This window comes from Giraffa tippelskirchi, chromosome 4, assembly GCF_054371585.1.
Source record: "Giraffa tippelskirchi isolate mGirTip1 chromosome 4, T2T-mGirTip1v1.2.pri, whole genome shotgun sequence".
In the NCBI taxonomy this organism is placed as follows: domain Eukaryota; kingdom Metazoa; phylum Chordata; class Mammalia; order Artiodactyla; family Giraffidae; genus Giraffa; species Giraffa tippelskirchi.
The window spans coordinates 125,916,992-125,929,463 of NC_137278.1; the positions used below are offsets into that span (position 1 = coordinate 125,916,992).

Here is a 12,472-nt window from a genome sequence, read left to right on the forward strand (position 1 = left end):
GGCTTAATCTGGCCTTTAAAAGTTTAACTGCAAGTACCTAAAATCTAACAGTCAATGACTGAAACATCTTCAGGGAAGAAATATTGATGTCTTCTTCCAAAAAAGAGTGCTGGTGACAAGAAGGCATTTTAGGTATAAGGCACAGCATATAAAATGTTATAAAGGTAGAATATCAACAGTATGCTAGGAGACCAACAACCAACTTGTTACAGATAGAGAATAGGAAGGTGTGAAATCTGTCAGGGAATAAACCTATATGCCATACAAAAGGACTGTTTATCCTGTTAGCTGCTAAAGGTGATACAATCAACTTTATTTCAGAAGGTTAACTCTAAGTGTGTTGGATCAAGAAACTGAAAAGAAATAAACCAATTAAGAGGCAAAGGACTGACAAAGTAGACAAGAAAGAATAATCTACTGAATTTGGTGACTAAATTGCGTGTGCATGTGCACAGGTTGGTTAGTAGGTTAAACAAGTACAAAATGTATAAATCTAATTTGAACCTTTACTGCCAAAATCTAATTCTTTTAAAGCCCCAAGGTCAATGTAACTAATACTTCCTATACAGTTAACCAACATAGCTTTTTCTCTGAGACAATCCTTTTGAAAGTTGAATGATTATAGTTCATAAGTAGTATTCCTTTGTTTATCCAATAAATATTTATTGAGCACCTATTATGTGCCCAAGCCCTTTCTGAGAAGCTTGGGGATACAGCAGCAAAGAAGAAAGTTTTGTCTCTCTAATCATCTGCACTACTCTCTAAGTTTCCATATCCCTGCCCTTTGGTGAGGTGTTTCCAAAATTAGGTACAGTACTATATTGAGGATTTAACCAATATGGACATTAACGTTAGATAAGCCTGCATTCTCACATATTATACTATTGTATAAAACTATTAAATCAGAGGAGAAAAATCACAAATATATAAAGGCAATATGTAAAATATAAGATGGTGGTAATAGGAGGATAAAAGATAATTTACTTGAGTGCAATAAAAGTCTATAAAAACTAGAGATGGGAGTTAGAAATAAATCAGGAAGAGGTCCTAGAGCCAAAGAGGGCAAAGATGAGAAACAGAAGTATCTTACTGGAAAAGACTCCATCTATGAAAGGTCTTGGAACCATAACAGGGTTTCATGCAAAATCTTCACTTTGAAAGGAAACAAATTAAGAAAGTACTGTGCTGCCTTTGTACTGCTAAAACCACACTAAGACACAACCCTCCAAATCAACCCATAGATTTTGCAAATGACACTACACAAAATGAATACCTTGTGCTGACATCAGATTTGCATTTTTAAATCTTCCTGAAGTTCTTTTCCATGTAAGCAAGTCTCAAAGAACAATATTTACAAAGCAGTTTTTAAATGCTTTCAGAGCAGCTAAAAAATTGTATTCATTTTAAAATTCAAACTTGCTATAGATTGGGTTTTTATAATTTCATGGATAGAATTCATAAATGCTTTAAAATTTAAATACAGCTATAATGAAAGTCCAATTTGTATAACAAATGTAATCATAACCTGCTATTATACACTAACTACAGAAGGTTAAGAATGACATATAATTCATTAGCAAACCACACTGTAGCTGCTTTATAGATGAGGTAGAAAATCAGAGCCATCTTATTTTGCAGAATCTTTCATTTCAATGAGAAGAACTACAAAATATATAAAATCATATTTTTAATTCATTCACTCTGAGATTTACTGAAATGAGAAAATATTTTTCAATTAATCTATAATCAATGAAACTGAATAAACACTAGACAGGATGTTATCTGCAGACTACTACTATTATTAAACTAGTGGTATATGCCCAAGCAACAGGCATTCAAATTTATCTAAGGACCCTGATGAGTTTGTTTTCCTTTAGTGCCACATTTCTAAAATCCTAAAATGACTGCACTCATACTAACAGTTAAATAACTTCCTAAAAGATATTAAAAGGAATTATTTTATAAAAAATGGAAAAACTTGTATGAATGTTAATTACTGAGATATGACAAATAAAAGTACTTTCTATGAGTAATATGAACCAAATCCCAAATAGCTATAATAGTTTCTTTCTGCCCCTAGATTCCTAGATTTTAACTTTTATAATCAATCAAAAAACCCTAGGAAAACCAGGAACCTTTTCTTAAATAAAATGTACAATGTTAAAACATTGCACATAATTTGAAAAGATTTACAGTCTTCTTAACTTCCCAGGGCCAAGCTACCCTGTTTGTTATTTCCACAATGTGTTTTCCATGTAGATTCTAGCCTTTGTGAATTTGCTTTATGCTTTTGACACAACAGAAGCATTAATACTCAGAGAATATTAACTAGTATTAATAAAACTAAGAAGTATAACAAACTAGCAAGAATAGGCATTTTATAAGGGTTCAGAATCTGTTAAATTACACAAACACACACAAGAAAACAATATGTTTAAGCAAGAAATTCAAATATAGTTGAAAAAATGTATTACTCAAGAAGCTCTTCAGGTAAATTCCAAAGAGACAGCATTCAAACTCTGATCTTTTTCAAAGGCCAGAGATGGAATGACCTTATTAACTTACATAATAAGGATAACTCTGTGGGATGACTTCCTTAAAACTGTACATGTTATTGGAGTTCTAAAGCTCAAACACCTCGAGGTAACAGAAGAATTTATCTAACTGAATATAAAATATTTTTAAGGTCATTATTTTTAGGCCATCTTTGGTAATACTTTTTAATCCAAGACATTGATAGTTATATGACATAACTCTGTTCAAAACCTAACAAACATTTACAAATCTGAATGATTTAGACAAAAACACCCCAGGTGTTCCTTTACATTGCAAACAATCATTTGTGAGAACTGCAAAATGTTGGTGAAAATTTCAAGTTGCAAAGAAAACTGTGCCAATGCTTAAAACATTATTTTAAAATTTATCATTCCAACAAAATCTTTTTATAATGCAAGATCTCAAATGAAAACTTGATTTGTCTAAAGTTGATGGGTGGTTTTTAATAGACATTTATATGCAAAATAATATAAATGTGCCTTTAACAAAACCGGCAACTCTTAGCAATGTATGTTAATAAACATACAGTCTGAAAGTGGAAAATATATGTATTTGCCACAGAAAAAACTGGGTAGGCTATCTTCCAAGGATGGCATTTAATATATCTAATATTATGGCTTTGGCCTTTCAGACACAGAAATCCAATTTTGTCACTACACTTAAAGACAACTCTCAAGGTCAGAGAGAGATTACTAAAGTTTACAAAGTTCACACTACTGAAGTTTACAAAAAGCGATCTATAAAACCAGAAAGTCAGTTTATTAATCACGAGAAAAAAACTGTAATGGAAACTAGAATATTCTAACCCTGAAGGACCAGTCCATTCTCTCCCTGTACAAAAAATTTTAGAGAAAGCTGCTTAGGATAATGCAATCAGAACAAAAGTAATGGGAGGAATTGATTATTTCATAGCCACAACTTAAAACAGATTGAGGTATTCCTTTCCACAGTAAGAATAATCTCTTCAGTGGGACCAGAATACTCATACTCTGCCAACTAAAACTATCTCTTTCCTCTGTCATAAACACTGTTTGACTCTGGACAAGGAATTTATGATGCATACATTACTCCTCTAGATAAGTCCACATATTTCTACCAGACTATGGTAAATTCCCTATGGTCTAGAAACCTTTTTAAAGGTGATTTTACATTACTCTAATAGAAATATAATACATGATCTCATTGACAGAAATCAGTTTTATTTTCAAGTTCTTAGAGCTGCCCCAAGTACTACTAATATAGGTATATTCAGGTGATTATATATTAGTCTTATGCTAAGTTCTTTATATCTAAGTGCAGAATATCTCATTTAATCTCTGCCGCACTCTATAAGGTATTAGTCTTGTTTCATAAAAGAAAATGCTAAAGTCTTCACAGAGAAAGTAAATTGCCCAAGATCACACTGCTAATAAGGGGAAGAAATGTAATTTGAATATGTCTGACTCCCCCCAGTGCTGATATTCACTACAGTATTCTATAAAGTACTTTCATCATTGGTATCCTACTTCTGGTTACTGGATTCCTTATACATACTGCCTTTGAGGGAGGGAAAAAACACCTAAATTTCTAAGAATACTATATATTAAAGATGCTCAAACCACTATATTCTTTAAAAACAAACAAACAAACAAATTCAGATCATGCTGTTGATTCACTCATTTAACAAATATTTATTGAGTGTATACTGTGTGCCAGTACTGTTACAGGAGCTAAGATCTAACAGTAACAAAAGCAATGTCCTGGTTCTCTTGGAGCTTATATTCAATTGAAGGAAAAGGGGTAGAAAAGACAAAAATAAACAAATATATCACATGGTGTTAAGACATATGAAGGAAAATAAAGCAGATTAAAAAGACAGTAAGGTGGAGGAAGAGGGAAGATGGTATTTCACTAAGTGAAGAAAAGAAAAAGTCCTCTCTGATAAGGCAACATCAGAAATAGGTGAAGAAGAAAACAATATACATATGTGAGGGAAGATCATGCAAGGCAGACAAGCACAAAGGCCCTGAGGTAGAAGCCTGAGCAAAGAAGAGTGAGAAGACCAATGAGCCTAGAGCAAAGTGAAGAGGAGGGAAAACGGACTATGAGGACTGTGGAAAGATTGCAGAGGCCAGATCACACAAAGCTCTGATAGGGTAGAGTAAAGAGACCAAGTTAGGAGGCTAATCTAAGAACTGGACTAGAGTGGTCACAATGAAGGCGGTTAGAATGGTCAAATTCTACATGTATTTAGAAGGTAGAGTAAGACCAAAAAAGATACTTCAACGTAGAGAACTAAGCTACTTAAACACAAAATTCCTTTGTCATTAATTATACAGTCTCAAGCATTCTAAAGAATAAAGCAGATACGGAGGACAACTTACTTTACTGGCCAATGTATTTACTTCCCGTTCAGCTTTATGCAATTTACTAATTAACATAGTGTTTTGTTCATTGCTTGATTGTAGCTCTTTTTCCAAGCGTTCAGCCTGTAGTTTAGCTGACTGCTTTTCAGCCTTTTATTAAAACAAAATATTTTAAAATTTGCTGATAATTTTTTACAATTATATAAAAATAAAATAAGCACTAACTAAATAAATGTAATAATCATACTACCTCAAGTTATTCAAAACCTCAACATTAACATATACCAAACTAACAAGTTTTCTCAAAGCAATTAGAATTCAAATGAAAGATATTTGTTCCAGGAAATATGCAAGAAAGTTACCTAGACAACTTACTTATCAACAACCCCCACCACCAAGCTAAAACCCATATACTTCTCTCAGAGAATGCGTACCTAACACACTCATTTGATACCTATTTACTATTATTGTGAACATAATTCAAATAAGCATTCTGGGGGATTATAAGTGCATAGAAGATATGAAAAAATATATTACCAGGTAGACAGGAGGGCTCATTTGTGGTATTAAGAAGTGACAACTGAAAATCTAAAATCAATGGAGATTATGGAGGGAAAAAAAACCCCCAAAAGATGAATATTTCAAAATCCTCAACTAATCTGGAGCTTCTGGAAGTATGGGCAAAGAATTCCACAGTTCCTGACCTCATCACATAATAAAAATTCTTAATGAAGTTGTCAAGAAAATTTCTGGTTGGTAATACTCATAGTACTCTTTAATTAGAAAAGGAAAAACAAATACTTTTTAAAAATATTTCTGTTCAAAACAGCTAACATGAAAACATTTTGCAATTAAAGGATAAGCTTCAGCTCTATAACATCTCATTTCCTATATGTCTTAAATATGATAGGGAGTATATTAAAAATAATTCAAAAAAATTATTTTCCTCACATATAAAATGATACTCTCCAGGCACAATGAGAGCCAAAAAAAAAAAAAAAACACCCGACAAAGAAAAGCATGCTAGCTGCCATTTACTTATTTTCATCTGACAAATAATAAAAACATAGGCTTTTTTGAAAACATCACAAATAAACTTCCCACCCTGTGTCATCATTCCACTTGTCCTAAAAATAATCACTAAATCACCTCAACACAAAGTTTCACACAGAGATCACATACCATACTCAAATCACAATCATCCCACTTATTCTGTCACTGTGGAGATACGTTAAGGATGGAAGGATGGCAACATAAACACTTCATTCTGAACTGCCTCGTGTCTAAGGTCCAATGATACTGTCCAATGACAACTTTAGTTCAAGAATCCACTAAATACTGTCAGGAGCTTCATCCGGAAAACAAAAAGGTGACTTCTACTCTTCAAAACATACTTATATACTTCTTATACCAGTTAGTTGCCTGGAAAAAACTCACTACTTTGGATATTGGATTTTAAATACAAACTATGTGCACACTAATTTCCCTCCAGTTCAAATCACTTCACAACTATTCTGAAACATTCTGAAAACAAAACATTTCAGATTGCTCGAAATAAATAAATTTTTAAAAACTATAAAACTAGTATATTTGCTTCACGTAAGACACTAAGCATTATCTAAATAAAATGGTAAAGGGGTCCAGAATTTGCCACTGCGACATAAAAATTACTTTGAGCTGAAGTCTTCTGAGAATCAGAAGACACATGAAAAACTTTTTCCTTAAACTCCTCTTATCTGTCTGAAAGTAGAGCCTCTAAAAAGAATTTAAGTGTTAGAAGTCCCTTCCCCAGGGGTTTCATAACTAGGGAAGACCAATCTCCATCACAGGAGACAACACCACCAGGATAAGAAATCATCTACATAAACACCATCACAAAATTGTCACATCTCCTATTTGTTTTCCTAAGGGCCCATTTATATTTCCTAAAAGTCATTTTTTTTCCTATAATTGTCCTTTCTCCCCATCTCTTTTCCTCATTACAATGGAATATAAGCCCCAAATTACAGTTGCCTCTGAGTCACATTTTTCTGTGAACTCCTGTTTACACACATGAATAAAAAATCTGCCTTTTCTCTTGCTAATCTGTCTGTTGTCAATTTAACTCACAATCCTCAAACAGTGAACCTAAGAGGATAAAGGAAAAGTTTTTCCTTTCCAACAATGGAAACCAGGAACTTCATAGGAGAATACCTCTAAGAGTACTAATGTAGCTCTGACAGCTCTTTTCTTTCTCTAATGAACTTAGGAATACTTCAGTAAAGGCTTATGTGCATTAGTAGCCAAGCTGAATTTTGTTACTCTGGCACGAAGCTGTCATAAGAAACATAAGTGCGGTATTTCTGTTGAAACAGGATTTATGATTTTAAGATCTTAAATCATAGAGTAAGGGAATGACTAGAAAGAAATTTCTCTTTCTGGTTTGAGATGATTTTAGTCTTCAGAAACTCAATTTTTAAAAAAAATTTTTGAATATTCTACTCTGTGGCGTTATAAGAGTTAAAACATTTCAGCTCGGTGACATGACTCCCAAAGAATAAATAATCCCTTTGTAAATGCAGTAGCATAGCTATTGCTTCAATCAAGAGCTTTCTTCTTTACAGAAAGTGTATCTACTCTTGGGATTCCACAAATGCGTCAGCAGCATTAAAGTGGTGAGCATATATTTATGTTCTAAAAATCAAAGGTCTGTCAACTGCATTTCAAAAAAAAAAGAAAAAGGATGCCATAGTTTATCGGGAAGCAATTAAAACCTTACCTCCAGGGATCTGACTGTAGCCTGCATCTCAGCCAACTGCCGCACCTGAATTCTTTGAACATTTTCTACCTGAGCACTGGAATTCTCTTTTTCAGCTCTTAATTCTGCTACTTCAGCTTCTAAACTTTTTAATTTCTGATGCAAATGGGCTTTTTCTCGAGCATGTTGCTCCAATCGTTTGCTCTCTCTTGTGGGATCAACACTGTGCAACTGGTTAAGGAGTTCTTTATCTTCCTCCAATCTTGCAATCTAACAATAATTTGAAAGAAAACATACAACCTTAAATTATCAAATTTTCAGCCATAAACATGCTTTACAAGCCAGCAAATTAAAATTTGAAACTGCATAATATGAAACAAAAAAGCTCAGGTGGTGAATGAAAAATGAAAGGAAAAAAAATCCTAAAATGTCATGTTCTTCATTCTGTACTTGGAATGACTCAAATGTGAGGGCAAGGACCCTGTCCTATTTTTTTCCCTCCATCTCCTCATGGCGTTTAGCACAGGGCTTCATCAAATGCTGGCTAAAGTTCAAAATTAAAAATAATACTACAGAATAATTTAAAATATGTCAAGTAGTTTTAAAATTCATCAGAACATTATAGGGGCTTATGCAAGATCAATATGCTGATTACTCCTAAGCTTTTCCTCATCTGACAGTAATTCTTTGGCTATATCTACACTAATAAAATCATCTATTCCAAGGCAACTTAATTTACAAAAAAAAGCTGCTTGTCCATATTACTAACTACAAATGTCACTGATGATAGTTTTAATGACAGCTGAGAGTTTATTAAAGCCCCAGTTGTAGTGATGGCCTAGTTCTTAATTCTCAGATGCAAGAAAGAACTGAAAATCACTACCCCAAGGTAATGATAAATCACCAGGGAACTTGTTGAACAGAAAGACCAATGGTTTTCTTATTCATGCCAACCATTGCAACTGGATCCCATGCACCTCAGCATCGGGAGATTTCAAGCTGCTTCCTAACCTCTAAGGCACTTCAGAGGTCCCTCACCTCCAGGAATAAGGGTCCAAGTAATCAGAGTAAAATTCATTCTTTCCCTTTGCTGATCTCTCCAACTCCCTATCCCCTACTATTACCACTAACAAATCTTTGTTGTTAACCATACCAGCTCCTCTTTTTATATATGGGGTTTATTTAGATGATTTAACTTCAAAAAAAAAAATTCAGTTGTTTAAAAAAGAAAGAGAAAGAAAGTTAAAAATGACAGATATAAACACCACCAGGAGTTGTTTTAGCCAGGATGAGCTTAGAAGGCTCACTTTAAGCCAAAAGGACTTAAAGTAATGCTCTGCAGCCTGGGCCAAAACGGCCCAAGAGACAACTGATTGCTCACATTACTATAAATGTATCTAAGAAGTGCAGTCAAGAAGCAACAGTTAGAACCAAACATGGAACAATGGCTGCTGCTGCTGCTAAGTCCCTTAGTTGTGTCCGACTCTGTGCGACCCCATAGATGGCAGCCCACCAGGCTCCGCCGTCCCTGGGATTCTCCAAGCAAGAGTACTGGAGTGGGTTGCCATTTCCTTCTCCAATGCATGCATGCATGCTAAGTCACTTCAGTCATGTCCAACTGTGTGCGACCCCATAGACGGCAGCCCACCAGGCTCCTCTGTCCACAGGATTCTCCAGGCAAGAATACTGGAGTGGGTTGCCATTTCCTTCTCCGTGGAACAATGGACTGGTTCCAAATTGGGAAAGGAATATGTCAAGGCTGTATATTGTCACCCTGCTTATTTAACTTATATGCAGAGTACATCATGAGAAATGCCAGGCTGGATAAAGCACAAGCTGGAATCAAGATAGCTGGGAGAAATATCAATAACCTCAGATATGCAGATGACAACACCCTTATGGCAGAAAGAGAAGAGGAACTAAAGAGCCTTTTGATGAAGGTGAACAAAAGAGTGAAAAAGCTTGCTTAAAAATCAACATTCAAAAAACGAAGATCATGGCATCCGGTCCCATCACTTTTGTCTATTAGAATGTAGTTCAGAGTAATCTGAGAAGGGTGTAAGTTAGAGAATTTGGAATATTTTAAATAAAGGAAACACCTGGACCTAAAGCAGCACTTCAGATAGAACTTTAGAACCCACCAGAACAAAAGTGTTCTGAGAGGTTTCATAATGTCTACCAATGTGATTATGTACATGTCAGCGTAAGGACCCAAACAAGAAGGGCATGATCAGTTCTCGTGCTACCAGTGCTATCAAGAAAAAACAGCATGTGGTAACAGAGACCCAGAAAAGTTCTCCTTTTTGCCATAGGAGCTTTGGATTCTCATGATCCCTACATAAGCCAAGGTAGAGCACAGCCAGTTTGGGACACATGATGGAATAGTCTCAGAGACCTGTCATTATGTATTATATCAGTTTTTCATATGGTGCAGTGCTCACTGCCCTCTCTCAAGATCTTAATACTTCTTCACTGGATTACTCTTTCTCTCATTCAGCCTACATTAAAATCACCTGAACCTAAAACTCTCTGTATTGCTCTTCATTACTATTTGCAGAATAATATAAAATCAGAGTCCTAATAAAATAAAAACATAGTAGTACCACTTCCAAATAACAATGTATGCAACTTCAGAATTTCATTTGTATAAAATCCCAGACTTAATATGTGCTTACAGTCAAATGCACTAAGAAATCATGACATATCTTTTTCAAAAGGTTATCTTCTTTCATGTAATTTTTAAAATGTAAAATATCATGAGGAAAATGTGAATTCCTAGCGTGCTCCTCAGGAAAACACTAATAACAAAATCTTCAACAAGTATTACCATATGAACCAAAACACTAAAGAATATTCAGTTAGTTCTTTCACCTGCCGAAATGAAAATGTACAAGTATTGTGTGAGTCCTTAATTAATGCAAGAAAATCCAATTATTTTTAATACACCAAGATAATATATTTCATACCAGTTAAAATTGTAAAATTGATAGATGGTAAAAGTAGGCCTTGCTTTGAAGTTTTACTGCTGTTTTGCGATCCACATCATCTCACTAGTTTTTAATTGTATAGAGAAACTGGAGTGTAAACATAAGTGATGGAATGAAAGCAGACACCCAATTATCCACTAATTAATACTGCTCCTGCATAATCAACTGGGAAGTAGAAAGGAGAGAACTTCGGCCTTATTAGGAAGTTTTACTTTTCCAGCTTTTATTAATCATGGCATAGAGCTAGTCATTTATCTCCAGATTCCTAAGAACGTCATAAGACATTCCAATTAGAAAATTAATGATGCCACTAGCACCTTAAAATTTTTAATGATTATCATTTGGTCTTTCATGGATGAAAAATAGAATAGCCATCAGATTTCAGATGCAGGTTTCATTCTTTAAAAAAAAAAAAGAAAAAAGATAAAGCTAAGAGAGCACAAATAATCATTACCAGATACACATCAATCAACATTAGATTTTAAAAGCAAAGTATAAAATAAAGCATAATTATCTTTAATCTCAGTAGTTACTCTTCAACATACTAAATCTACATTTTAAATTTGAAATTTTTATCATTCCTTTTCCCAGAGGAAAAATTTTATATGTAGTTCCCTCAAATCTATCATTATTATAGATTCAAAATCTTATGTAATATAAATCGACTCATTTCTCTACAACATTACAGTGGTAGATAGCCCTTAATTAACATGGCAACCTCAAATCATTAGTAATTTCAAATTTAAAACTCTGGGCTAGGAGTTGGGGTACCAGAGTTCTGTCAACTTGGCTAACGAGTTTCTGTGAAACTTTGGTCAAATCCCTTATCTTGTGCTTCAGTGTCTCCATTTGAAATGGAGAAAATAAGACAGTCCTGCCTCATCTCACTGACCATAATAGAAGTGAGATCAAATGTTTAAAAAAAAAGTCATAAATAATTTTTTAATGAAAAAGACTATTATAATTACTTTTAGTTTTTTAGTATCAAATTCTTGCTTTTTTTTTTTTTTTTAATAAATTTATTCATTTTAGTTGGGGGCTAATTACTTTACAATATTGTAGTGGTCTTTGCCATACACCGACACGAACCAGCCATGGGTCCACATGTGCTCCCCATCCCAACACCCCCCCCCACCTCCCCCTCCACCTCATCCCTCCGGGCCATCCCATTGCCCCAGCCCTGAGCACTTGTCTCATGCATCGAACCTGGAATGGTGTTCTGTTTCGCATATGATAATATACATGTTTCAATGCTATTCTCTCAGAACGTCCCACCCTCACCTTCTCCCTCAGAGTCCATAAGACTGTTCTATGCATCTGTGTCTTTTATTCTGTCTCGCATATAGGGTTAATGGACTCAAATGATCTGAAGTTCATTCAACTTCTCATATTTCAAATAATCATGGAGCAATTTGCTCACTGATAAAAAGAAATCAACTTGATCTAACTAGTAAATGTTAAAGGAAGGAGAGTATATTTTAGCTCTTAATTCCAAATAAGGACAACGCAATAAATATATGATGAAGATGTGTTTGTACACAGAACACTCCCCATAACTACAGACAGCAAGCAATTTTTTTTATAAATTCAACTAGCATTAGATTTCTTATTTGAATGAAAGTGTGTTAGTTGCTCAGTTGTGTCCCACTCTTTGCGACCCCAAGGACTATATAGCCTGCCAGGCTCCTCTGTCCATGGAATTCTCCAGGCAAGAATACTGGTGTGGGTTGCCATTTCCTTCTCCAGGGGATCTTCCCTATGCAGGGATTGAACCTGGGTCTCCTGCATTGCAGGCTGGTTCTTTCCCATCTGAGCCACCAGGGAACACAGAAAGATAACACTGTTAT

General features: G+C 34.6%; 1 protein-coding gene across 5 annotated transcripts in view; it reads right to left on the bottom strand.

The window, feature by feature from the left end:
• Window positions 1-12,472, bottom strand: part of CEP83 (centrosomal protein 83) — a 79,658-nt gene that overhangs the window by 42,265 nt on the left and 24,921 nt on the right. For all 5 annotated transcript variants that reach the window (XR_014082568.1, XR_014082569.1, XR_014082570.1 and 2 more), the window contains 2 exons: window positions 7,660-7,908; window positions 4,920-5,051 (listed from right to left, as the gene is read on the bottom strand). Coding sequence is in view for 2 of the 5 variants with exons in the window: in XM_081592167.1 (XP_081448293.1) it covers window positions 4,920-5,051; window positions 7,660-7,908 (381 nt within the window). In the remaining 3 variants the exon portion in view is untranslated. The remainder of the gene's footprint in view (window positions 1-4,919; window positions 5,052-7,659; window positions 7,909-12,472) is intronic.